This window comes from Salmo salar, chromosome ssa22 (genome assembly GCF_905237065.1).
Source record: "Salmo salar chromosome ssa22, Ssal_v3.1, whole genome shotgun sequence".
NCBI lineage: Eukaryota > Metazoa > Chordata > Actinopteri > Salmoniformes > Salmonidae > Salmo > Salmo salar.
The window spans coordinates 56,738,139-56,763,682 of NC_059463.1; the positions used below are offsets into that span (position 1 = coordinate 56,738,139).

General features: G+C 42.9%; 1 protein-coding gene across 1 annotated transcript in view; it reads right to left on the reverse strand.

The window, feature by feature from the left end:
* grm7 (glutamate metabotropic receptor 7) overlaps positions 1-25,544 on the reverse strand; it is a 359,100-nt gene that overhangs the window by 95,029 nt on the left and 238,527 nt on the right. The window contains exon 7 of the mRNA XM_045705724.1: positions 19,654-19,793. Coding sequence (XP_045561680.1) covers positions 19,654-19,793 — 140 coding nt within the window. The remainder of the gene's footprint in view (positions 1-19,653; positions 19,794-25,544) is intronic.

The window sequence follows — 25,544 nt, forward strand, 5'->3', positions numbered from 1 at the left end:
AAATTATAGACTGATCATTTCTTTGTCAGTGGGCAAACTTTCAAAATCAGCAGGGGATCAAATACTTTTTTCTCTCACTATATGCCAATTATCTGATGATCTGACCGCATTCTGTTCCCTATCAACACTTTTTAAACTTTTGGTGCCAGAGAGAATGGCATAAGAAAGTAGTCAAGACGACTAGCTTGATTAAGCCTCCGCCATGTATATCTCACTAGGTCAGAGTATTTAAGTCTCCATATATCCACTAATTCCAATATATCCATGATATTCATGATTTCCTTAAGTGCCTGAGGGTGATAGTTTATAGTGTGATTTCCTTTCCAGTCCATAGAGGTATTTAAGTCCGTATTAAAATCTCCCACCATAATAATAGAGTCTAGTGTTGCTTGTAGAGTTGATAAATTCTTATATATATTTTCAAAGAAGCTTGGATCATCATTATTTGGACCGTATAGGTTAATAAGCCATATCTGTTTATTGTCCAATAACATGTTTAAAATAATCCATCTACCTTGATGATCTGTTTGGACAATTTGCACACTTGGATCAAAATTACTGTTAGTACAAACCATCACCCCTTTTGAATTTCTTTGCCCATGGGAGAAATATATTTTGCCCCCCCAGTCCTTTTTCCACAAAACTTCATCTACAATTGTTGAATGAGTTTCCTGTAAACAATAGATATTATATTCCTTCTCCTTTAGCCAGGTAAATACTGATTGTCTTTTCTTATTATCTGCTAGGCCATTACAATTGTAACTGGCTATACTTATTTCACCACTTACCATAATGAGACACAACTTTCAATTCTATTTATCAAAAATATATGTTTGTAAACGTACCATTATAAAGTTACATGATGATTGAGTGTCTATATAGCTGTTCCATGATATTTGCATTCCTACGAAGTAAACCTCCAATTGGTCCCCACTATTCCACCAAGCTCTCCTCATCCCTAGTTGGGTTGTCATCCTAATGCCTGGCAGACCACCCCCGATCCCCCGTATCCCATGGCCGTGAACAGACTGGGATTCATCCTTCGAAAAGAGCACACAGTGCCATTTACAGAACAGAAGTAGATCAACTGCCAAATGCATTTCCATCCCCTCACCTCCATTTGTATTATATATAGCCATCAAAAAATATATATTTATATATTTTAAAAATGCTGTTTCTAATTTTCCATAATTAGCTATTAATATTTGTAGTAATGTAGGCAATTTATGCAAAGGTTTTTACCTCTCACCAGTCTCGCCATTACCAAAATGCCATTATTGCAAGCAATTATTATATTAGCAAACAATTATTGTAAATCATCCTATATTATCCCTAACATCTTTTACTCCTTCGCAACAGTTGTGGGATACGCACATACACCCACACACTCATACACACTCAACCCTTTCCCCCACACAACCATTGGCTCACATTCTCAACAGTTGCACCATCCCTGAGCCCAACTCAAGAAAGGTCTTGATTTACTAATGCATGTACAGTTGCAGCTGTATGAGAAGGCCTGCAAAACTGCAAAAAAAATAGGCAGAAATGGGGAGATTTTATTAACCATTGTCACTTCCTAGATGATGGAGGTCAAATGTAGACCTTTTCCCTGAAACACCCACAACACGGTCCCCCGTATTGACCATATTCCCAAGCATCTCCATGCAGTCAGACTTTTGATTTTGTGCCACCTGGGCCACAATAATATACCCCCTCTCTGAATGTCCGAGTGTGACCCCCACTTCACCCCTACCTACATGTACAAATTATCTCAACTAACCTGTACCCCCGCACACTGACTCGGTACCGGTACCCCCTGTATATGGCCTCGTTATTGTTATTTTATTGTGTTACTTTTTATTATTTTTCACTTTAGTTTATTTGGTAAATATTTGGTTAACTCTTCTTGAACTGCACTGTTGGTTAAGGGCTTGTAAGTAAGCATTTCGTGGTAAGGTCTTCACCTGCTGTATTCGGCACATGTGACAAATAATGTAACATTTTATTTGATTTGAAAAGGGAAAAGGCTGAAGGCTCAGGATCCACCATAGGAGGAGGAGGTGGGTGTCACCACAATGCCCGTTGGTGGCTTGGAGGAAGAGGAGGTTGACATGGAGGAAAATGTCACAACAACGCCCATGGATGCGGCTACAGGGGACGACTAGGAGGAAGAGGAAGAGGAGGACACTTGCAATCGGTGAATCTGCAAGAAAACTCTCAAACATCTGGAAGTTGGACGGACATCTCTGCTGACTGAGCTTGATCGTCTAAGAGAGAGAGAAAAGGTCCTGCAGCAAGTTTCAAGAACAACGAGAGGGTCCAGGAGCAGACAGGCCTGCCATCCTATGCAAGGTTCATGGTAATCTTCACATTCATCGCTGTGTCCCTCAACGCTACCAACCCTGACACATTTTCAGCAGTTTGCTGATCACCTTGATGAGAATGAAATTCAACATGCCGCTGCACTTTTTTGGGTTATTTCTTCCATATTTCTGTGTCAACACCTTCCCGCGGTTTTAACAAAACGTTGAATGTTATGTCAGAGAATTTGTCTCCCTTGATTTTCGATTTTTGGGGCAAACAAAAGAACAAATTAGAGTAAGTCTGTCAATGTGTTTCCGTTCAAATAACAGTAACTGTACATCAATAATTGATTGTTTTGAGATCTTCAATGAAAAACCCAAGCAGCTCCGAGCACATGCACAAACCTACTCCAACTACAAACATCACAATACAGTGAAGTACCTCCTATCACACTACAGCAAGTCATCTCTTTTGTTTCAAGAGATTGGGGTGGCAGGACCAGCGACAAACAAATAACTGAGAACTCTTGGTTCATCAACAAACTGTCTCCAGAAGATGTTGTGCTGGCAGACAGAGGCTTTACTGTTAGGGAGTCGGTGGGTTTAGCAAATGCACTTCTAAAGATACCTGCCTTCACTAAACAAAAGTCACAACTGCCTCCTGCCAAAATCTAATCCACCAGGGGTCTTGCTGCTGTAAGAATACATGTGGAGAGAGTGATAGGACTTGTGAGGAACAAGCACACAATCCTCCAAGGAACGATCCCAATTACCCTTTGTCAGGGAGCCCCAGGAGACATCATTCCTCTGGATCATATTGTTCAGGTGTGTTGCGCCCTTTGCAACATGTGCCCCTCCTTTGTCCCCTCTGAATGAACCTCCCCTTTTGTGCTCACTTTGCAAATAGCTGTCACGGAAATATTCTTTGAATATTTTTTTTATGTAAAAATGTCTAACTATTCACCATTAGTCAATTTGTTGCCATATTATCAGATTCCATTAACCAGAGTGTTGATCAATAATCAACATATTTACATTTTATCAAATGCTATTCGTCTGGGTTTTGATCAATAGTGAATTCCTTGTTCACTAATAATCCCTTCTACCAGACCATGTAAATACCAAATGTTATAGTTAATTGTACCCTCATATTCACTACAATAATACATTTACAACAAAATACAAACCTTTTATTGTGGAATTCTTATTTTCTGTTCAAAGAAGAGTAAACAATCTGAGGGTCCATTTGTGACAACAATTATCAACACATTTTGGGTTCTTTTTTCTCAAGTTTGAGTCAACAGCCACATTGAACGTTATGTCAGAGAGGTTGTCTCCCTTGTATTTCTGGCCAACACAAGAACAAATTAGGATGTCCGCCAATGTGTTTCCAACCAAATTACAGCAATTGTACATCCACAATTGATTCAGTTCAGTTCCAATGAAAAGTTCAAGCTTGAATCATAAAATTAAAAAAAAGTATTATTAACATATTTCAAATCAACAAAAAACAAACCTACCTGCTTACAGGAAGATTCTAAATTCATCACAGATGGTATGTGCAGCGCAGTGAACCCCTTTCCCAAGAACTTCTGGGAGCACACCATTTTTTATGAATTCCACAACCTTCTGGTAAGCAGTCTCAAAGAAAGAGAGGTCGTACTGAATGTGCTCGACAAATAACTTGTGTGGACTCCAGACCACAAAAGGCACAATACTCTACCTCTGCCAGGTGCATTTGGGCTTGAACCTGGCACATGTACAGTGGCAAGAAAAAGTATGTGAACCCTTTGGAAAAACCTGTATTTCTGCATGAATTGGTCATAAAATTTGTTCTTAACTTCATCTAAGTCACAAGAATAGACTAACACAGTCTGCTTAAACTAATAACACACAAACAATTATATGTTTTCATGTCTTTATTGAACACACCATGTAAACATTCACAGTGCAGGGTGGGAAAAGTATGTGAACCCTTGGATTTAATAACTGGTTGACCCTCCGTTGGCAGCAATAACCTCAACCAAACGTTTTCTGTAGTTGAGGATCAGACCTGCACAACGGTCAGAAGGGATTTTGGATCATTCCTCTTTACAAAACTGTTTCAGTTCAGCAATATTCTTGGGATGTCTGGTGTGAGCTGCTCTCTTGAGGCCATGCGACAGCATCTCAATCTGGTTGAGGTCAGGACTCTGACTGGGCCACTCCAAAAGGCGTTTGTTCTTGACGTTCATCAGTTTAAATAGACAAGAAAAATACAATACTTTCTGTGTTATTAGTTTATGCACGCTATGTTTGTCTATTGTTGTGACTTAGATGAAGATCAGATCAAATTTGATGACCAATTTATGCAGAAATCCAGGTAATTCCAAAGGGTTCACATACTTTTTCTTGCCACATGTACATATGCTCTTTTTTCAGTGCCATTTTGCGAAGCAGAATGATGGATATTTGCACCCTTCGCCCCTGAGCTGCCCTTTTGACTGAAAGGGCACTTCATCTCAAGGACTCCTCGACCGTGGCATTCACAGGACAGAACACTATGAGGAGATGCACCGAGCCAGGAAAACACTGGACCGAGGATGAGACCAGAAGCTTCTAGATAGAAATCCTGATGAAAAATCCTTGAGTGCAGCTTGGTTGGCTGATCTTGCCTCTGGCTCATTTGAAGTTCCCCATCTGAAGATTGAAAAAAATCGAAGATTTGTATGCAAAGTGTTTAATCTGTAGTTACAGTTTTAGCCACCAGGTGGTAATGTAGTTATGGCAGGAATTCAATACTCATTACTTATTAGCAATGCTACTTCACTGACTTTCCTCAGCTCACGAGTCCACAGGCTATTCCAGGGTTATCGCATATATTGCCTCGTCATCACTTGATATTCATTCTACCTTATTGCCTCTGTGGAGAACTGACACGCACCTGGGTATCATGTCCACTTTATTAGAAATGTGAATTCTCTGTGACCTTACTGCCTCACCAGAAGCAGAAACTGTCACTCTCCTGCCAATTGGTCAGATCACACCCTACTCTTTGCCTGATTCCTAGTCTCCTCCTCTATCATCAAACACTGGGAAGCAAGACATGCAAGGATTCTTTAAAAGATAGTGAACTCAGAATACAACCTTACAATGGGTTTAACGTTGATAAAAACGTTGATTTAAAGTATTTGTGTTTGGAGGAAACACAGTGCGCATCTTTTATAATTGACTATCCCTGTCCTGCGTATTTCACATACTTGTGTATTCCACATTCCTATGTATTTCACATACCTATTCCTGTCTTGTGTATTCCACATACCTATTCCTGTCCTGTGTATTCCACATACCTACTCCTGTCCTGTGTATTCCACATACCTATTCCTGTCCTGTGTATTCCACATTCCTATTCCTGTCCTGTGTATTCCACATACCTATTCCTGTCCTGTGTATTCCACATACCTATTCCTGTCCTGTGTATTCCACATACCTATTCCTGTCCTGTGTATTCCACATACCTATTCCTGTCCTGTCTATTCCACATACCTGTTCTCCTGTTAAACGGAGCTGATTGAATCTCTCTGCGTTCTCAGCTTGGACAAATCCCACTGAAGCATTTTGCTCTGGTAAAGGCTTGGCAGTAGTGCAGGCAAGTGGAGTTCCTAATCTGATGGTTTGAGGGTAGAGTTGGATGGGAGAGAAGAGCAGGCTTTCTTTCTTCCGAAGGACATCCTGCTGAGTTCAGTACACTGCACCTTCTTAACGGCCTCCACACTCGGCTGGCCCCACTCACATGGCCTGTCAGTGCATGCCTGCCCATTGCTCAGATCCACAGCTGCCATTACTGCATACATCAAGGCAGCAGCATGGGAACATGCCTCTCCAAGGCCAGCTTTGCATGTACAATGTGCCATCAGCACAGTTCCATCCTGTTGTACAGTAAGCCAAGAATGTGTTGGGGTCACATTCAGGCTTTGTCAATGATTTACCTGTAACAATGAAACCTGTCACTTAGCTAGCGTCACTTGTCACTTTGACTTTGTTGAAAAACGGTCTGTATTTGGGGGATGCGATCCTTACGGTGCTCTACCCTACATGTTTAAAACTACTGCCAAATTTGACATTTCCTGATAATTACATCTAGGTCTACCTTATATACGTACATATCCTGTAAACATTTATAGGACAGAAAGATTTCCCTAATCACAGGCATGTAGCTTAAACAAGTTGGTGGAAACACTATAAGAGTCACCTTTACCCAAGTAGATCTAGTTTATGTATCTAGGCAAGTCAGTTACAAACAAATTCTTATTTACCATGACTGCCTACTGGGGAACAGTGGGTTAACTACCTTGTTCAGGGGCAGAATGACAGATTTTTCTTTAGCTTGTCAGCTCGGGGGATTCAATCCAGAAACCTTTTGGTTACTGGCACAACGCACTAACCACTAGGCTACCTGCCGCCCCAGTTTAAGTATCTTATTTTTTTCCTCCGAGTTGAGGTGAGCCATTGCGACTACCTAGCTAGACTCGATTTCAGACATCAATGTGGCGGCCAACCCGGGATGAGAATGCTCATAACAATGGTATGACGTGACCGAATGACGTCGGTGCAGTCCATGAATAGGTCAGAGTGACTTACAGTCACTGTATTTAACTAAGGTATAAGTCAGAGTGACTTACAGTCATTGTATTTAACTAAGGTATAAGTCATTTAACTAAGGGATTCATGGGTTTCATCACAATATTGTTTTGAACGTTCGTTATGTACTCATGCCCAACTGAGCATTCTACTCAATGCATCATCAATGAGCGCTGATGAAGAGTTCATTGAAAGTGCATTACAGTGGCTTGGAAATACAATGCCATTCAAAAGGAGGCCAATGAATAGTAGGACAACATTTTGTCATAATTTTGATGTCGCCAAATGTACTTTAGATGCAGCATAACGTAGGCTAGCTAGTTGAGATTGAGAGGAGGCCACCAGATTTAGCTAGCTATTGTTAACATTGCTATCTATTTTTGACAAACTTTGCTAGCTAATGACAACATTTTCATCTGTCTAAAGTAAATTTGACGACATGATAGTGCTGGAAAAGTTGTTTGATACTAAACATTTGACTACTTTATCAATGTCACCATATTTCTAGGCACTACAGTGAAATTTAGAATAAACAGTTGTTGGCCTTTGTCCAGAATGACTGGGCTTATCACAACTTTAGGGCACCACTATTTATTCTCTATATCTCTCTCTCTCGCTCTCTTCCTCTCTCTCTTCCCCCCCTCTCTCTCTCTCTTCCTCTCTCTCTTCCTCGCTCTCTTTTTCTCTCTCTATCTCTCTCTCTCTTCCTCTTTCTCTCTCTCTCTCTTCCTCTTCCTCTCTTCCCCTCTCTCTCTCTCTCTCACTCTCTCCCTTCCTCACAGCCAAGATTACACCAACAAACACATTTACATGTAAATCAACTCTCTGCTCGAACTGTCTGTACATTTTAGTGCAATGGGCTTCATGTTTTAATGTTCTGACATTTAAATTATATTTAGCATACGGTCTTATTCAGAGCAACTTACAGTCACTGAATTTAACTAAGGTATAGGTCAGAGAGACTTATAGCCACTGAATTTAACTAAGGTATAGGTCAGAGAGACTTACAGCCACTGTATTTAACTATGGAATATGTCAGAGTGACTTACAGTTACAGTATTTAACTAAGGTATAGGTCAGACAACCACTTAAAACAAGTACAGACCTCCACAAAAATCAGTTATCAGTGAAATCATTGCTGGTAAGAAAATACACGTATTAGAAGGTAAAGGGGTTATGTGTTATAAGGAAGGAAGTAGCTTTGAGCATATTTTTTCTCCACAATGAATATCGGTGTTCAGGTCTCAGGTTATGTGGTTTTATCAAACCACCTCCGGACTGGTTGGAACTATTCTCATGAGGTTCAGTTTTATTGCTAGAAGTTGATACACTTGGACAAGATGCACTAACCCTTGTATTCAACCTGCTTCGTGTTGCTAACAAAAATATTGTGTATATTTTCTTTTACCTTTGCCAGTGGGTCTCTGTTGTGGGACTTTAGATCTGTGGTTAATGTGGTAGGCGGCCTTAGTTTTCCTTAGAAGTTCTTCATCCGCTACGAGCCATAGTGTGTTCAGACTAGCTACTTTATGAATGAACTTGGAACCATGGTGAGTGTACCGAGTGTAATACCTCCAGGACCAGGCTCTGTACAATGGGGTGACCGTGTCTTTACATCCCACAAAGCATGCCTTTGGAACTCCCTTCCTGACAATCTCAGGGCTGTTCAGACCGATGGAGCTTTTTAAAGGAGGCCTCCAGACTGATCTCAATCCGGTACGTACCCTTCCTCACATACTTAAAAAAAAAAAAGTTTTTCTAGTTTATCTTTTATTTCATGCACTTGGAGATTATTCTTGTATAATGAAAAGCTCATGACAAATGTAATAAACTATTATCATTACTGTTAGGGGTTGACTGATACAGTAGGTATGGTGTGTGTAGGTAGTTTTGAATGTTTGGGAATGTATGGTGAGTGTCATCCTAGTGCACATCATAAAAGACACCACAGTGGAAAACCTAATGAGATTATAAACAAACCCTGTTGCTATGGCTACGGAACAGGATACATATTTGTTGGGGCCTTGAGTTCTTCCTTGTTCTTCCTTTACTCCTGTATTTAAACAAGAGGACACCGTGTTAAGTAGACCGTGGTAAACTATAACTAATATAAAAATGGGGGATTTTTTTTTCGTCTTCTGTTGTACGCCTCCACTTCGTCGTGAGATGTGAAATGAATGAATTAAAATCAGGAGGAAGAGGAGGTTCAGCGGAATCTGCTGACGGAACAGCTACTAGTTCCTATTCCCAAACTTCTTCTGTAGATCTCAGATGATAGGACATGGGATTACATTAGTGGAAGAGTACATTGTGTTATAGAGAATCCTGCTTTGAGTATTAGGTCTGTGGGACATGGTGCATGCATATTTACTCAATATAAGCTTGTACAAGCTGGAATGGCTCACAGGAGCATACTTCCTGTTTCTGTAGCATTGTGTACAAGTACAAGCTTTGGATAGGACGCTACTCCATCACAGGGTCTTATCCATAATCGCCGTAATGCTGAGTGCCAAGTAGAGACGCATCAGGTCCCATTTTTACAGTCTTTGGTATTACTCAGCCAGGAATCACACTCCCATCCTTGCAATCTTAGTGCAGACACTCTAACCACAAGGCCACTGAGCTGGTTACTCAATATGCATAGCCTGAAGTTATTTTCCTCCCAAACTTCTCTTTGAAACTCCAGTGGTTCAATTATTCTGTTTTTGAAAACACAAAGACAAAAGACCGTGGGTAAGCCACATTCCAGATGAGAATGTAAAGTATGAAATTAAAGGTGTTTTTCTCAACAGGTGAGAAATTAAACACCCATTGTTCAGTTGCATTTAGAAGTTGAATGAATTCGACTGAAAGCCAAATTACTGGCTAATCGCATATCATGTTTTTGTATCAAGGGGAAAAATACACAACAGCCAAGCCAAAATAAGTGATCTAACTCTGTTCAGTTCCTGAGGCTAGCTGTGATGCAAACAACATAACACAACACAACATGAAAACAGCAAAAGGGGGGAAATATTGCTGAAGGCGTGACCAAACAATTCTCGAACAAACAACTCTTATTGTGTACCACAAAGTATGCAAGAATGTGTGGAGTGGTAAGGTGGAAGGTTTCTAATAGCTACCAAACTACGGGAGTTGCGTTACAAGCTTTCAACTGAATGAAGAGAGAAGTGATGCAGACAGGTAAAATAGATAGATAGTGCAAGGTGTTTACCTATGGACCAGACTAGATCAACAACAGACCAGACCAGAACAGACCAACACCAGACCACACCAACACCAGACTAGACCAACACCAGACCAACAACAAACCAGACCAACACCAGACTAGACCAACACCAGACCAACAACAAACCAGACCAACACCAGACTAGAACAGACCAACACCAGACTAGACCAACACCAGACCAACAACAAACCAGACCAACACCAGACTAGAACAGACCAACACCAGACTAGACCAGACCAACACCAGACTAGACCAGACCAACACCAGACTAGAACAGACCAACACCAGACCACACCAACACCAGACTAGACCAACACCAGACCAACAACAAACCAGACCAACACCAGACTAGACCAGACCAACACCAGACTAGACCAGACCAACACCAGACTAGAACAGACCAACACCAGACCAGACCAACACCAGACCAGACCAACACCAGACTAGACCAGACCAACACCAGACTAGAACAGACCAACAACAGACCAACACCAGAACAGACCAGACCAACACCAGACCAGACCAACACCAGACCAGACCAGACCAACACCAGACTAGACCAGACAAACACCAGACCAGACCAACACCAGACTAGACCAGACAAACACCAGACCAGACCAACACTAGACCAGACCAACACCAGACCAACACCAGACCAGACCAACACCAGACCAGACTAGACCAGGCTAACAACAGACCAGACCAGACCAACACCAGACCAGACCAACACCAGACCAGACCAGACCAGGCTAACAACAGACCAGACCAGACCAACACCAGACCAGACCAACACCAGACCAGACCAGACCAACACCAGACCAGAACAACAACAGACCAGACCAACACCAGACCAGACCAGACCAACACCAGACCAGAACAACAACAGACCAGACCAGACCAACACCAGACCAGACCAACAACAGACCAGACCAGACCAACAACAGAACAGTAAATACTCCTGACCAGACAAACACCAGACCAGACGAACAACAGACCAGACCAACACCAGACCAGATGAACAACAGACCAGACCAGACCAACACCAGAACAGTAAATACTCCAGACCAGACCAACACCAGACCAGACCAACACCAGACTAGACCAGACCAACACCAGACTAGAACAGACCAACAACAGACCAACACCAGAACAGACCAGACCAACACCAGACCAGACCAACACCAGACCAGACCAGACCAACACCAGACTAGACCAGACAAACACCAGACCAGACCAACACCAGACTAGACCAGACAAACACCAGACCAGACCAACACTAGACCAGACCAACACCAGACCAACACCAGACCAGACCAACACCAGACCAGACTAGACCAGGCTAACAACAGACCAGACCAGACCAACACCAGACCAGACCAACACCAGACCAGACCAGACCAACACCAGACCAGAACAACAACAGACCAGACCAGACCAGGCTAACAACAGACCAGACCAGACCAACACCAGACCAGACCAACACCAGACCAGACCAGACCAGGCTAACAACAGACCAGACCAGACCAACACCAGACCAGACCAACACCAGACCAGACCAGACCAACACCAGACCAGAACAACAACAGACCAGACCAACACCAGACCAGACCAGACCAACACCAGACCAGAACAACAACAGACCAGACCAGACCAACACCAGACCAGACCAACAACAGACCAGACCAGACCAACAACAGAACAGTAAATACTCCTGACCAGACAAACACCAGACCAGACGAACAACAGACCAGACCAACACCAGACCAGATGAACAACAGACCAGACCAGACCAACACCAGAACAGTAAATACTCCAGACCAGACCAACACCAGAACAGTAAATACTCCAAACCAGACCAACACCAGAACAGTAAATTCTCCAGCCCTACTGTAGGTAAAGACAGTATATTTATATTTCTAACTTGCTGCTTTATTCAGAAGCCCTGTGTCCCAAGGGTCTCCTCTGGCCTTTAACAAACCCCCATCAGACTAATCATCACTCATCTGAGATTACGTCCCAAATCACACCCTATTCCCTACATAGTGCACAACTTTAGACCAGAGTCCCAGAGTCCCATAGGGAATAGGGTACAATTTGGGACTGAACCTGAATCTGAAGACTTGTTATGAGAAATCCCCATTGGTGAGATCAAGGTAAAATATCATTACTGTTTAATAAGCAACAGAGGTGATCATTTCTCTTTAGCTTCTTTAAACATGACAGACTGGTCTGAAGAGATCTGAAGAGGTATAGAAGCATCAGAGATCATCAAGTTATCACTCAATATTGAAGAGAACATTGTATCATTGCTTGGCAGAGCATTGAGTTTGATTCGATGAGAGTTGCTCTAAATAAAAAAAAGCACATTGTGTGTGAGCGAGTGACTTGTTGGTGTAAGCCAAGGCATATTTAAACCAGAGATACGTTAGGCAGCCATCATTTCTTAAAAGCTCCAAAACACATTTTGAAGAAAATGCTAATTTAAGGCCAGGAAAATGAAGATTGTGTAACTTCCATTCATTATTAATGGCTGGATCTGCATGAAACATTAAGAACTGAACTGCATTACAGTTACAGCTTCCCCTCTCTGCTTCCATCTCTATTTCTACCTGCTGCCGCTGAGGCTGTGTACCAAATGGCACCCTATTCCCTATGAAGTGCACTACTTTTGACCAGAACCCCATGGGTCCTTTATAGGGAATAGGGTGCCATTTGGGGCACAGAGCTGTTTTTTCTGATGAAGCCTGTAATCATGCATCTAAACCACTGCATTCATGCATTTTTGAAGAGTTTCACTGTTTCCATCACAACCAACCACACAAAGCAGAGGAATGGAGATATAGCTACTTCACTGTTGAATGATCACAGAGAGAAAAGAGCTCTCGCTCTGTTTTTGTCTTTCACTCACTTTCTCCTTTCTCTAGCTCTCTTTCTCACTCACTATTTCTCTCTTTTGCTCTCACAAACATTCTCTCTCTTTCTCTCTCTCTCTCTGTAGATTGCTTGTAAGTGTGCATTCAAAATGGATAAAGCAACAGTTGAGATAATAATGCATTTTTCTATATGTAGAATGATCTCCAACAGTTAACTCTGCAGTAGACCCCTAACACAACATCCAGTAGACATCCAGTAGAACCCTACCTCAACATACAGTAGAAATCCAGTAGAACCCTACCTCAACATCCAGTAGAACCCTACCTCAACATCTAGTAGAACCCTACCTCAACATCCAGTAGAACCCTACCTCAACATCCAGTAGACATGCAGTAGAACCCTACCTCAACATCCAGTAGACATTCAGTAGAACCCTACCTTGACATCCAGTAGACAAGCAGTAGAACTCTACCTCAACATCCAGTAGACATTCAGTAGAACCCTACCTCGACATCCAGTAGACATGCAGTCTAACCCTTCTATTACATCCAGTGGAACACTACCTCAACATCCAGTAAACATGCAGTGGAACCCTACCTCGACATCCAGTAGAACCCTACCTCGATATCCGGTGGACATGCAGTAGAACCGTACCTCAACATCCAGGAGAACCCTACCTTGACATCCAGCAGACATGCAGTAAAACCCTATCTCGACATTCAGTAGAACCTTACCTCGACGTCCAGTAGACATTCAGTAGAACCCTACCTCAACATCCAGTAGACATGCAGTAGAACCTTACCTCAACATCCAGTAGACATGCAGTAGATCCCTACCTCAACATCCAGTAGACATGCAGTAGATCCCTACCTCAACATCCAGTAGACATGCAGTAGAACCCTACCGCAACATCGAGTAGACATCCAGTAGAACCCTACTTCGACATTCAGTAGACATGCAGTAGAACCCTACCTCGACATCCAGTAGACATGCAGTAGAACCCTACCTCGACATCCAGTAGACATCCAGTAGAACCCAACCTCAACATGCCGTAGAAATGCCGTAGAACCCTACCTCAAAATCCAGTAGAACCCTACCTCAACATCCAGTAGACATTCAGTAGAACCCTACCTCGACATCCAGTAGAAATGCAGAAGAACCCTACCTCGACATCCAGTAGACATGCAGTAGAACCCTACCTCGACATCAAGTAGACATGCAGTAGAACCCTACCTCGACATCCAGTAGACATCCAGTAGAATACTACCTCGACATCCAGTTGACATGCAGTAGAACCCTACCTTGACATCCAGTAGACACCCAGCAGAACCATAACACGGCATCCAGTAGACATTCAGTAGAACACTACCTTGACATCCAGTAGAACCCTACCTCAACATCCAGTAGAACCCTACCTCAACATCTAGTAGACATGCGGTAGAACCCTACCTCGACATCCAGTAGACATGCAGTAGAACCTTACCTCAACATCCAGTGGGCATTCAGTAGAACCCTACCTCGACATCCAGTAGACATGCAGTAGAACCCTACCTCAACATCCAGTAGACAAGCAGTAGAACCCTACCTCAACATCCAGTAGACATTCAGTAGAACCCTACCTAGACATCCAGTAGACATCCAGTAGAACCCTACCTCGACATCCAGTAGACATCCAGTGGAACCCTACCTCGACATCCAGTAGAACCCTACCTCAACATCTAGTTGAACCATATCTCAACATCCAGTAGAACCCTACCTCAACATCCAGTAGACATGCGGTAGAACCCTACCTCGACATCCAGTAGACATGCAGTAGAACCATACCTCAACATCCAGTAGACAAGCAGTAGAACCCTACCTCAACATCCAGTAGACATTCAGTAGAACCCTACCTCAACATCCAGTAGACATCTAGTAGAACCCTAACACGACATCCAGTAGACATTCAGTAAAACACTACCTTGACATCCAGTATAACCCTACCTTGACATGAAGTAGACATCCAGTAGAACCCTACCTCAACATCCAGTAGAAACCTACCTCAACATCTAGTAAAACCCTACCTCAACATCCAGTAGAACCCTACCTCAACATCCAGTAGACATGCAGTAGAACCCTACCTCGACATCCGATAGACATGCAGTGGAACCCTACCTCGACATCCAGTAGATGTCCATTAGAACCCTATCTCAACATCCAGTAGAACCCTACCTCGACATCCAGTAGACATGCAGTGGAACCCTACCTCGACATCCGGTAGATATGCTGTGGAACCCTGCCTTGACATCCAGTAGACATGCAGTAGAACCCTACCTTGGCATCCAGTGGAACCCTACCTCGACATCCAGTAGATATGCAGTGGAACCCTGCCTTGACATCCAGTGGACATGCAGTAGAACCCTACCTCGACATCCAGTAGACATGCAGTAGAACCCTACCTCAACATCCAGTGGACATGCAGTAGAACCCTACCTCGACATCCAGTAGAACCCTACCTCGACATCCAGTAGACATGCGGTAGAACCCTACCTCAACATCCAGTGGACATGCAGTAGAACCCTACCTCGACATCCAGTAGACATCCAGTAGAACCCTACCTCGACATCCAGTAGACATCCAGTAGACATGCAGTAGAACCCTACCTCGAAATCCAGTAAACATCCAGTAGACATGCAGTAGAACCCTACCTCGAAATCCAGTAGACATCCAGTAGACATGCAGTAGAACCCTACCTCGAAATCCAGTAGACATGCTGTAGAACCCTACCTCGAAATCCAGTAGACATCCAGTAGACATGCAGTAGAACCCTTCCTCGAAATCCAGTAGACATGCTGTAGAACCCTACCTCGACATCCAGTGGACATGCTGTAGAACCCTACCTCGACATCCAGTAAACATCCAGCCCTGATTGAAAGTAGCTCAAAAGGACAAACTAAAGGGACTTAATTTGACTTCGTGTCTTTACTCGTCTTTATATGGCAGTCACATAATCCCAAACACCCCCTGTACAAGTGTTTCATTCATTGAGCCCTCCAGCCTATTCCCCCACACTGGATATGACATTTTCATGGGGAGCTGAGGGGCAATCTTTGGAGTCTGAGCTGGAGTCATCTGTGACTCAGCCGTCGTGTCCGGGGGAGACCGGGGAGAGAGGCTTTATCATAACAGAGACATGGTTGGTTCTAAATCTCTCCCTATTCCCTATTTAGTGCACCATAGGGATTTGGTCAAAAGGGGGATATCTAGTCAGCTGTACAACTGAATGCCATCAACTGAAATGTGTCTTCAACATTTAACCCAACCCCTCTGAATGAGAGAGGTGCGGGGGGGGGGGCTGCCTTAATCAACATCCACATCTGCAGTGCACAGGGAACAGTGGGTTAACTGCCTTGCTCAGGGGCAGAACTACAGATTCGATCCAGCAACCTTTGGGTTACTGTCTCAACGATCTAACCACTAGGCTACATGCCATTTGTGACTCAGCTACAGAGTCATCGTGTCCCCCCCCCCCCCTCCGAGTTTCTGGACAACATGATGAACTAAGCCGTATACATGGAATTCCACAAAGCATGTCGAATCGATTGGGGGACAGAAAGGCAAAGAATCCACTGCTGGGGCTATAATACATGTGTTGGTATGGGAACATAAATGTAAAATGGAATTAATCTTAACAATAATGTTGAAAATGAGGGCTAATATAGCCTCCGACTGAGAGGATTATAGTAGATGTCACGAGAAGGAGAAATCATTCATGAAAACTGGGGGCTAATTTCATCTGGGAAAAGAATCATAAACTGTATGGTTTTTGATTGTTATTCAAGACACTGAGACGACATTTTTGTTGAACATCTATAAACCATTTATTATCGAAATCAAGACTTTCCAGATACCCCACAGTTAAAGATCTGTGTACATTAATACCAATACTGACTCAAAAACTAGCCCCGATGTGACATCTGTAGCCGTGTTAACATTATAATACCAAGCGACTTAACATACAAATCCTGTGTGTATTTAGATAATCAATACATACATGAACAAATACGAGAACAAAATGATCAACATTTCATGTATAATCTACATAGATCTATTTGCATGCAACATTCCCACAGCGTACATGTTTTCCCATCCCACTAAGGCTGAAGGGTTGTCCTGAGGAAACCAACCAGTCTGTAAGATGTGGGGATGCATCATAAAATAGCACCCTATTCCTTATGTAGTGCAGTACTTTTGACCAGGGTGCATAGGGCTTTGGTCTTAAGTAGTGCAATAAATAGGGAATAGGGTGCCATTTTGGGACATATCCTGTGAGAAAACAGAACAGAAGGATGTATGTCAGCACTAGGCTAGGCGCTAGCTATACAGTAATTTATATATTGAAGTCGCGTGTAGCCCCAACGGGGATTCAAACCCGTGTCCATTGACAGTCAAACCAACAACTTAACGGCTACACCAACAGGTCAAAATCTCTTGATGAGGTCACTAGGTGTTGGGTTAATGTCGCTACATTATACAGTTATAATGAGCGCATCTCCCCTGAGGCATGATTTGTGTCCTATACATGAATGTGTAATGTATAGTTCAATCAAAGGTTACTGTCTCTCTTCAAAGAAGCGATTATTCAGACATGACTTCTAATTGTCTCTCGCTATTATTAACTGGGCCAAACAATCCTGAGCCGATACGGCAAACGGGCCTAATCTGCAGACTCGTCATAGGTTTCATACCAAATGGTAACTTATTAACTTTATAGCGCAGAGCGATGAGGCCTGGTCAAAAGAAGTGCACTACGTAGGGAATAGGGAACCACGTAGACCAGAGCCATGCCTATAGTGGCCCGAGAGTACAGCTCCAATAACAAACAGAGGACGGTGTGATGAACCCATTTTAAGGCTGGAATACTGGAATATGATACATCTGTCTTACTGTGGAGAGTGGAGGTGAATCATTTACTGCTGCCGGGAAGCAGCACAGAGCAGAGAAGAGACGTGGGCTGTATCCCAAATAGCACGCTGGTACTCTATGCCCTATCGGTCATGGTCAACAGCAGTGCTCCACAAAGGGGACAGGGAAACAGCAATGGTTCTGAATGAGAAACAGGAGCTGAGGCAGGTGGGTGCTGTGGTTAACGAAACAGATTTAGAGGCAGGTGGGTGCTGTGGTTAATGAATTAGGATTAGGGGCAGGTGGGTGCTGTGGTTAACGAAACAGATTTAGAGGCAGGTGGGTGCTGTGGTTAATAAATTAGGATTAGGGGCAGGTGGGTGCTGTGGTTAATGAATTAGGATTAGGGGCAGGTGGGTGCTGTGGTTAATAAATTAGGATTAGGGGCAGGTGGGTGCTGTGGTTAATGAATTAGGATTAGGGGCAGGTGGGTGCTGTGGTTAATGAATTAGGATTAGGGGCAGGTGGGTGTTGTGGTTAATGAATTAGGATTAGGGGCAGGTGGGTGCTGTGGTTAATGAATTAGGATTAGAGGCAGGTGGGTGCTGTGGTTAATGAATTAGGATTAGGGGCAGGTGGGTGTTGTGGTTAATAAATTAGGATTAGGGGCAGGTGGGTGCTGTGGTTAATGAATTAGGATTAGGGGCAGGTGGGTGCTGTGGTTAATGAATTAGGATTAGGGGCAGGTGGGTGTTGTGGTTAATAAATTAGGAGCAGAGGTAGGTGGGTATTGTGGTTAATGAATTCATGACTGGTGTTGACTACTAAGGCTGTTTCACCTGCTACTGTGACAATCATTACAGATGTATACCGTCTATCCACTAATAGAGAGACAACACAGTCTGTAAGGTTCACATGTCGATGTCCTTTTAGATAGCAGGAGTCTTTAAAATCTATTGGTTTACTGTGGTTCAGGTATACTCACATGATAATGTATGCAACTGCAGATGAATCCACGAAAACACTCGCTCACACGCATGCACGCTCGCACGCACACACACACACACACACACACACACACACACACACACACACACACACACACACACACACACACACACACACACACACACACACACACACTCGTAGCCTTGTCTAAGGCTTCTAAACCCAAACGTTATTCTTGCATCACAAGGATTACCTCATGGGATTATGGTTAGGCGTGGGGTTCATATCACCCCAATTACACGCACACGCGCACACACACACACACACACACACACACACACACACACACACACACACACACACACACACACACACACACACACACACACACACACACACACGTGCACACAGTTAACAATATAGTACTGCCATTTAGCAGATGCTTCTATCCAACAGGACTAACAGTCATGTGGTTGTATTTAAACACCAGGGGCTATTCCTTTTCATTTCCTGTCAATTCTGGAAGTACACTGAAATTCCTATTTGGAATTTGGTTCACTTTCTGAATCGACTTGAATTGAAATGGAATTGACCACATGCATCCCTGATCAATACATGATGAAAATACAGTACATTTTAAACACACACACACACACACACACACACACACACACACACACACACACACACACACACACACACACACACACACACACACACACACACACACACACACACACACACACACACATACACACACACACCATAACTTACAATACATCTAGTACTCACGTTGAGCTGTAGCGTTTCCATCCACTGTCCAATGTTCTTGTATCCCGGGGAGCTGTTGTTGTCCATCTGGTACTGGAACAGATCATAACGTCCCGGTGCGTCTCCGTTCTTGTTGAACGTCACAGACGTCCCTGCACTTCCTGTATCGGGAATGACATCACAAACATTGTGTTGGTCATAATAGGCCGAAGAGCCAAGCTGAAGGAAAAATAGAGAGTTATTGGCAAGAGGAAAGGCTCAATGTGTGTCACAATGTGATGCACAATGTTAATATGTGTTTGTCTCTTGTCTTTCCACACCAAGTCCACCCCCTGGTGAAGGCATTTTAGTCAAATGGTTGGTCAAATAAATCTATCTATCTATCTATCTATCTATCTATCTATCTATCTATCTATCTATCTATCTATCTATCTATCTATCTATCTATCTATCTATCTATCTATCTATCTATCTATCTATCTATCTATCTATCTATCTATCTATCTATCTATCTATCTATCTATCTATCTATCTATCTATCTATCTATCTATCTGTCTGTCTGTCTGTCTGTCTGTCTGTCTGTCTGTCTGTCTGTCTGTCTGTCTGTCTGTCTGTCTGTCTGTCTGTCTGTCTGTCTGTCTGTCTGTCTGTCTGTCTGTCTGTCTGTCTGTCTGTCTGTCTGTCTGTCTGTCTGTCTGCCTGCCTGCCTGCACCAGGAGGTTTATTTCTTCTGTTCTCTTTATTACTAGAATCCCAAAACCCTAAAACCCAAGCGTTGTTTGTTGCTCTTAATCTCGTCTATCCCCATGCAGCAGAGAACTCCTTCAGCTCTATATTGAATCAGCGTACAACCTCAGGACAGGAGTGTGAACTACCTGGTAAAGCCTGTGCAGGTCTCTGCCTCAGGACAGGGTTATGAACTGAGCTGGTACGCCCAGATAGTGCAGATCTCTGCCTCACACAGGGATATGAACTGAGCTGGTACGCCCTGATAGTTTTCCGTGTGTGTGTGTGTGTGTGTGTGTGTGTGTGTGTGTGTGTGTGTGTGTGTGTGTGTGTGTGTGTGTGTGTGTGTGGTGTGTGCGAGGTTTATTACTATGTAGCCTCTGGCAGCTAGGATCACAGGGCTGCAGTAAACACATCAACAGTCTCCTCCTATACAGGGATGCAGTAAACACACCAACAGTCTCCTCCTATACAGGGATGCAGTAAACACACCAACAGTCTGTCCTATACAGGGCTGCAGTAAACACACCAACAGTCTGTCCTATACAGGGCTGCAGTAAACACACCAACAGTCTGTCCTATACAGGGCTGCAGTAAACACACCAACAGTCTGTCCTATACAGGGCTGCAGTAAACACACCAACAGTCTGTCCTATACAGGGCTGCAGTAAACACACCAACAGTCTGTCCTATACAGGGCTGCAGTAAACACACCAACAGTCTGTCCTATACAGGGCTGCAGTAAACACACCAACAGTCTGTCCTATACAGGGCTGCAGTAAACACACCAACAGTCTGTCCTATACAGGGCTGCAGTAAACACACCAACAGTCTGTCCTATACAGGGCTGCAGTAAACACACCAACAGTCTGTCCTATACAGGGCTGCAGTTAACACACCAACAGTCTAACAACTACAGCTTTTTCTCCAACCCCAGAAAACTGATTAGTGAACAACTCCACAACACTGATTAGTGAACAACTCCACAACACTGATTAGTGAACAACTCCACAACACTGATTAGTGAACAACTCCACAACACTGATTAGTGAACAACTCCACAACACTGATTAGTGAACAACTCCACAACACTGATTAGTGAACAACTCCACAACACTGATTAGTGAACAACTCCACAACACGGATTAGTGAACAACTCCACAACACTGATTAGTGAACAACTCCACAACACTGATTAGTGAACAACTGCACAACAGAGCCTGTGAAACACCTACAGGAGCTGATAAACACTACAACAACAGTGTCTACAACTAAAGAGGTTCCTCAAAAACACAGGAACTGCTTCACATTACAGTAATCTACACCCCACCACCACATCTTAATTTTACAGTAGTCTACACTACCACCACATCTTAATATTACAGTAATCTACACAGCACCACCACATCTTCACATTACAGTAACCTACACCCCACCACCACATCTTAATTTTACAGTAGTCTACACTACCACCACATCTTAATATTACAGTAATCTACACAGCACCACCACATCTTCATATTACAGTAATCTACACAGCACCACCACATCTTCATATTAGAGTAATCTACACAGCACCACCACATCTTCATATTACAGTAGTCTACACTACCACCACATCTTCATATTACAGTAACCTACACTACCACCACATCTTCATATTACAGTAATCTACACAGCACCACCACATCTTCATATTATAGTAATCTACACTACCACCATATCTTCATATTACAGTAGTCTACACAGCACCACCACATCTTCATATTACAGTAATCTACACTACCACCACATCTTCATATTACAGTAATCTACACTACCACCACATCTTCATATTACAGTAATCTACACAGCACCACCACATCTTCATATTATAGTAATCTACACAGCATCACCACGTCTTCATATTACAGTAATCTACACTACCACCATATCTTCATATTACAGTAGTCTACACACCACCACCACATCTTAATTTTACAGTAGTCTACACTACCACCATATCTTCATATTACAGTAGTCTACACAGCACCACCTCATCTTCATATTACAGTAATCTACATTACCACCACATCTTCATATTACAGTAGTCTACACACCACCACCACATCTTCATATTACAGTAATCTACACAGCACCACCACATCTTCATATTACAGTAGTCTACACAACACCACCCTTAATTTCCTGTAATTCTACACATGTATCCATGACTTATACCAAGGTAATATGACATCTGAGTGAGAGTGACTAACACAATCAATGGAGGCCCCCTGTAGGTCAGGGCCTCTGGGCACGTGCCCTGTGTGCCTGGTCAGTAATTCTGTCATGATTACTACAAGCTTAGATAGCTGCTTAGACTAACATACAAATCTAGAAACTGTTGGCTGACATGGCTATTTGAGTGACTGTCAGTGACTGACACAAGAGAAAAACTGCTGATACACAACCACATTTCTATTTTTGTTGTTGTTGTGTATTCTACTATTCTAAGTTGAGGCCCAGACTGAACCTCTGTATCACAAACACACACACAACCACCCTCTTGAGAACATCTTAGCCAGCTGCGCCACTGAAAAGCTAGCAATTCAATTGAGCAGGTGGAGACAATTCAAGCTGAAGAATGAGGTTACCAATCCCAACCATTTACAGCTAAACATGGTTGACTGGTGCACATACGTTAAGTGCAACTATAGTCTATTGCACAGAATATATACTCATCTCAGGAAACATCTCTACAAATTGGATGTACATATAACTGCCAAAATAATTTTAACACCAACAAGGGGAAGGGCCACCACAAGGGGAAAGGGAAATAACTAGTCAGTTGTACAACTAAATGCCTTCAACCCAACCCCTCTGAATCAGAGAGGTGCAGGGGGCTGCCAAAGTCGACATCCACATCTTCGGCACCCAGGGAACAGTGGGTCAACTGCCTTTCTCAGGGGCAGAACGACAGATTTAAACCTTGTCAGCTCAGGGATTCGATTCAGCAACCTTTCAGTTACTGGCCCAACGTTCTAACCACTAGGCCACAAGCCAGAATGACTTTAATGTGCCTTGGCATATTTTCCATATTGTCCATCAACAAAACACCAAATTATGGAATTTCTTGTGGAAGAACGGTGTTGCATCCATCTAATAGAGTTCCAGACACTTGTAGAAAATATGCCAAGGCACATTAAAGTCATTCTGGCTTGTGGCCTAGTGGTTAGAACGTTGGAAAACACTGTCTCCGGCAATGCTTAATTTGAGCACCTCTCAGATTTGACTTTGTTTGTTCAGGCACCTATTTGCCCCAGATCCGGTTCCTCTCGCGGCATGATTTCTTAATTGTTTCACTGTTCGCACTTTAGACATTCTAATAAAAGCGATTGCCGTTAAATCAAGTCGCCTCCTTGTTATTTCTCCAACCCCCCAGAAAGACCATAATGTAAAAGCACGGTGATCCTTCTGATTATAAATGTCTTTAAAACTAAAACTGAATAAAAACGAGTAAATCAAGTCTGAAATTAAACTTAATTTCAAATAAAAAAATACTAATAGAAATAAAAACTAAAACTAATAAAACTATAATAACCTTGGTCTGCACCCATTTTGTCAAGAGGTTCCACACCATACCAGACATACCGATCCAAGAGCAGAAGTCAGTCAATTGTGTTTATTATGTCATCATCCTATCCTAACACACTGATTCCAGACCTGCTCTCTTATTTGTACATAGACGTTATGGGGTGGGCCGATGGGGTAAGTAACTGATCTTGACAAAGGTCTTCGTAGTGGTGGTCAGCTAGTGAAGAGGTCCTTACATAATCAAGTTAAGTAGCCTAGGCGAAGTTGTCTCCCTACTGAATTTGAATCATGGGAAAGCCAAATAAATAATGGATAAGAAAAAGGTAATTGAATTTGATGACATGTTTCAAGTCCTAAAATCCAGAGAAAGACAGTGAATCAAACCCAGAAAAAGCCGGAGAACTTTCAGTGCTGGAGGAGAGGAGTGGGGGGGCAAACTGTTCCTGATGTCGATGCCTTAGCTAGCAGTGCTGCTAATCCCTCCACTAGTTAGTAGGCCTACTAGCGAGTCAGACTCAGCGGGAGAGGGAGACGGGGAGCTTAGGGGGAGGGGGCAGTGCATCCACCGATGAAGTGCTCGGAGCAGGTTCAATTTGCAGTTCAAGAACAAGCAAATGTATAACCCCTGGCTAGTCATGCATGATTAAAAGTTGGGCAGTAGAACATGCAAAAAGGTAGGGAGCTTAGGTCTAGAAACGACTGGAGGGATTAAACTAGCAACTGATTGGGTGGGATGTACAGTAAATGAACGTCCTATGCCTCAGACGTAAAAAACAACAACAATAACAACAACAAAGAGCCCTCAGAAAAAAAAGGCCCGCTCATAGCTTTGAGCAAGAAATGGACTCTCAGGAGTTAAATGGACCTGACATGGGGAGAGGCATTGTGGGAGGTTTTGAAAACTAAGGCAGGACTTTTTTTTTTTTCCTTTACAAACTACTGTGAAAGTAGGGATGATTAAGGGAAGATTCTAAGACAGTACAAAATACTGCAACTGCCGAGTCCCACTGTACCTGCTGTGCTGTGTGGCTGGATGGAAGCCTGTTACTCCTTGCTACCTAGTCACTTCATGCTTCATTATCTCCTCTCTCACACAATGACTGATGCCTCTGTCTCTGTCTCTTCACTGGGGTGATGGAGATAGAGAAGAGAATAACTGATGGTGTCTCTTCATTGGGGTGAGGGAGAAGAGACAGAGGACAGAGAGGTCATGAGCAGATGAGCTCCTGCATTTTTCAGCATGTTCTTGGAAAAATATATAATTGGCGTTAGATACAGTGCCTTGCCAAAGTATTAATCCCCTTTGTCATTTTTCCTATTTTGATGCATTACAACCTGTAATTTAAATTTAAATAGATTTTTATTTGGATTTCATGTAATGGACATACACAAAATAGTCCAAATTGGTGAAGGGAAGTCCATTTGTGCTTATGTATTCAACCCCTTTGCTATGAAGCCCCAAAATAAGATCTGGTGCAACCAATTACCTTCAGAAGTCAAATAATTAGTTAAATAAAGTCCACCTGTGTGCAATCTAAGTGTCACATGATCTGTCACATGATCTCAGTATATATACACCTGTTCTGAAAGGCCCCCAGAGTATGCAACACAA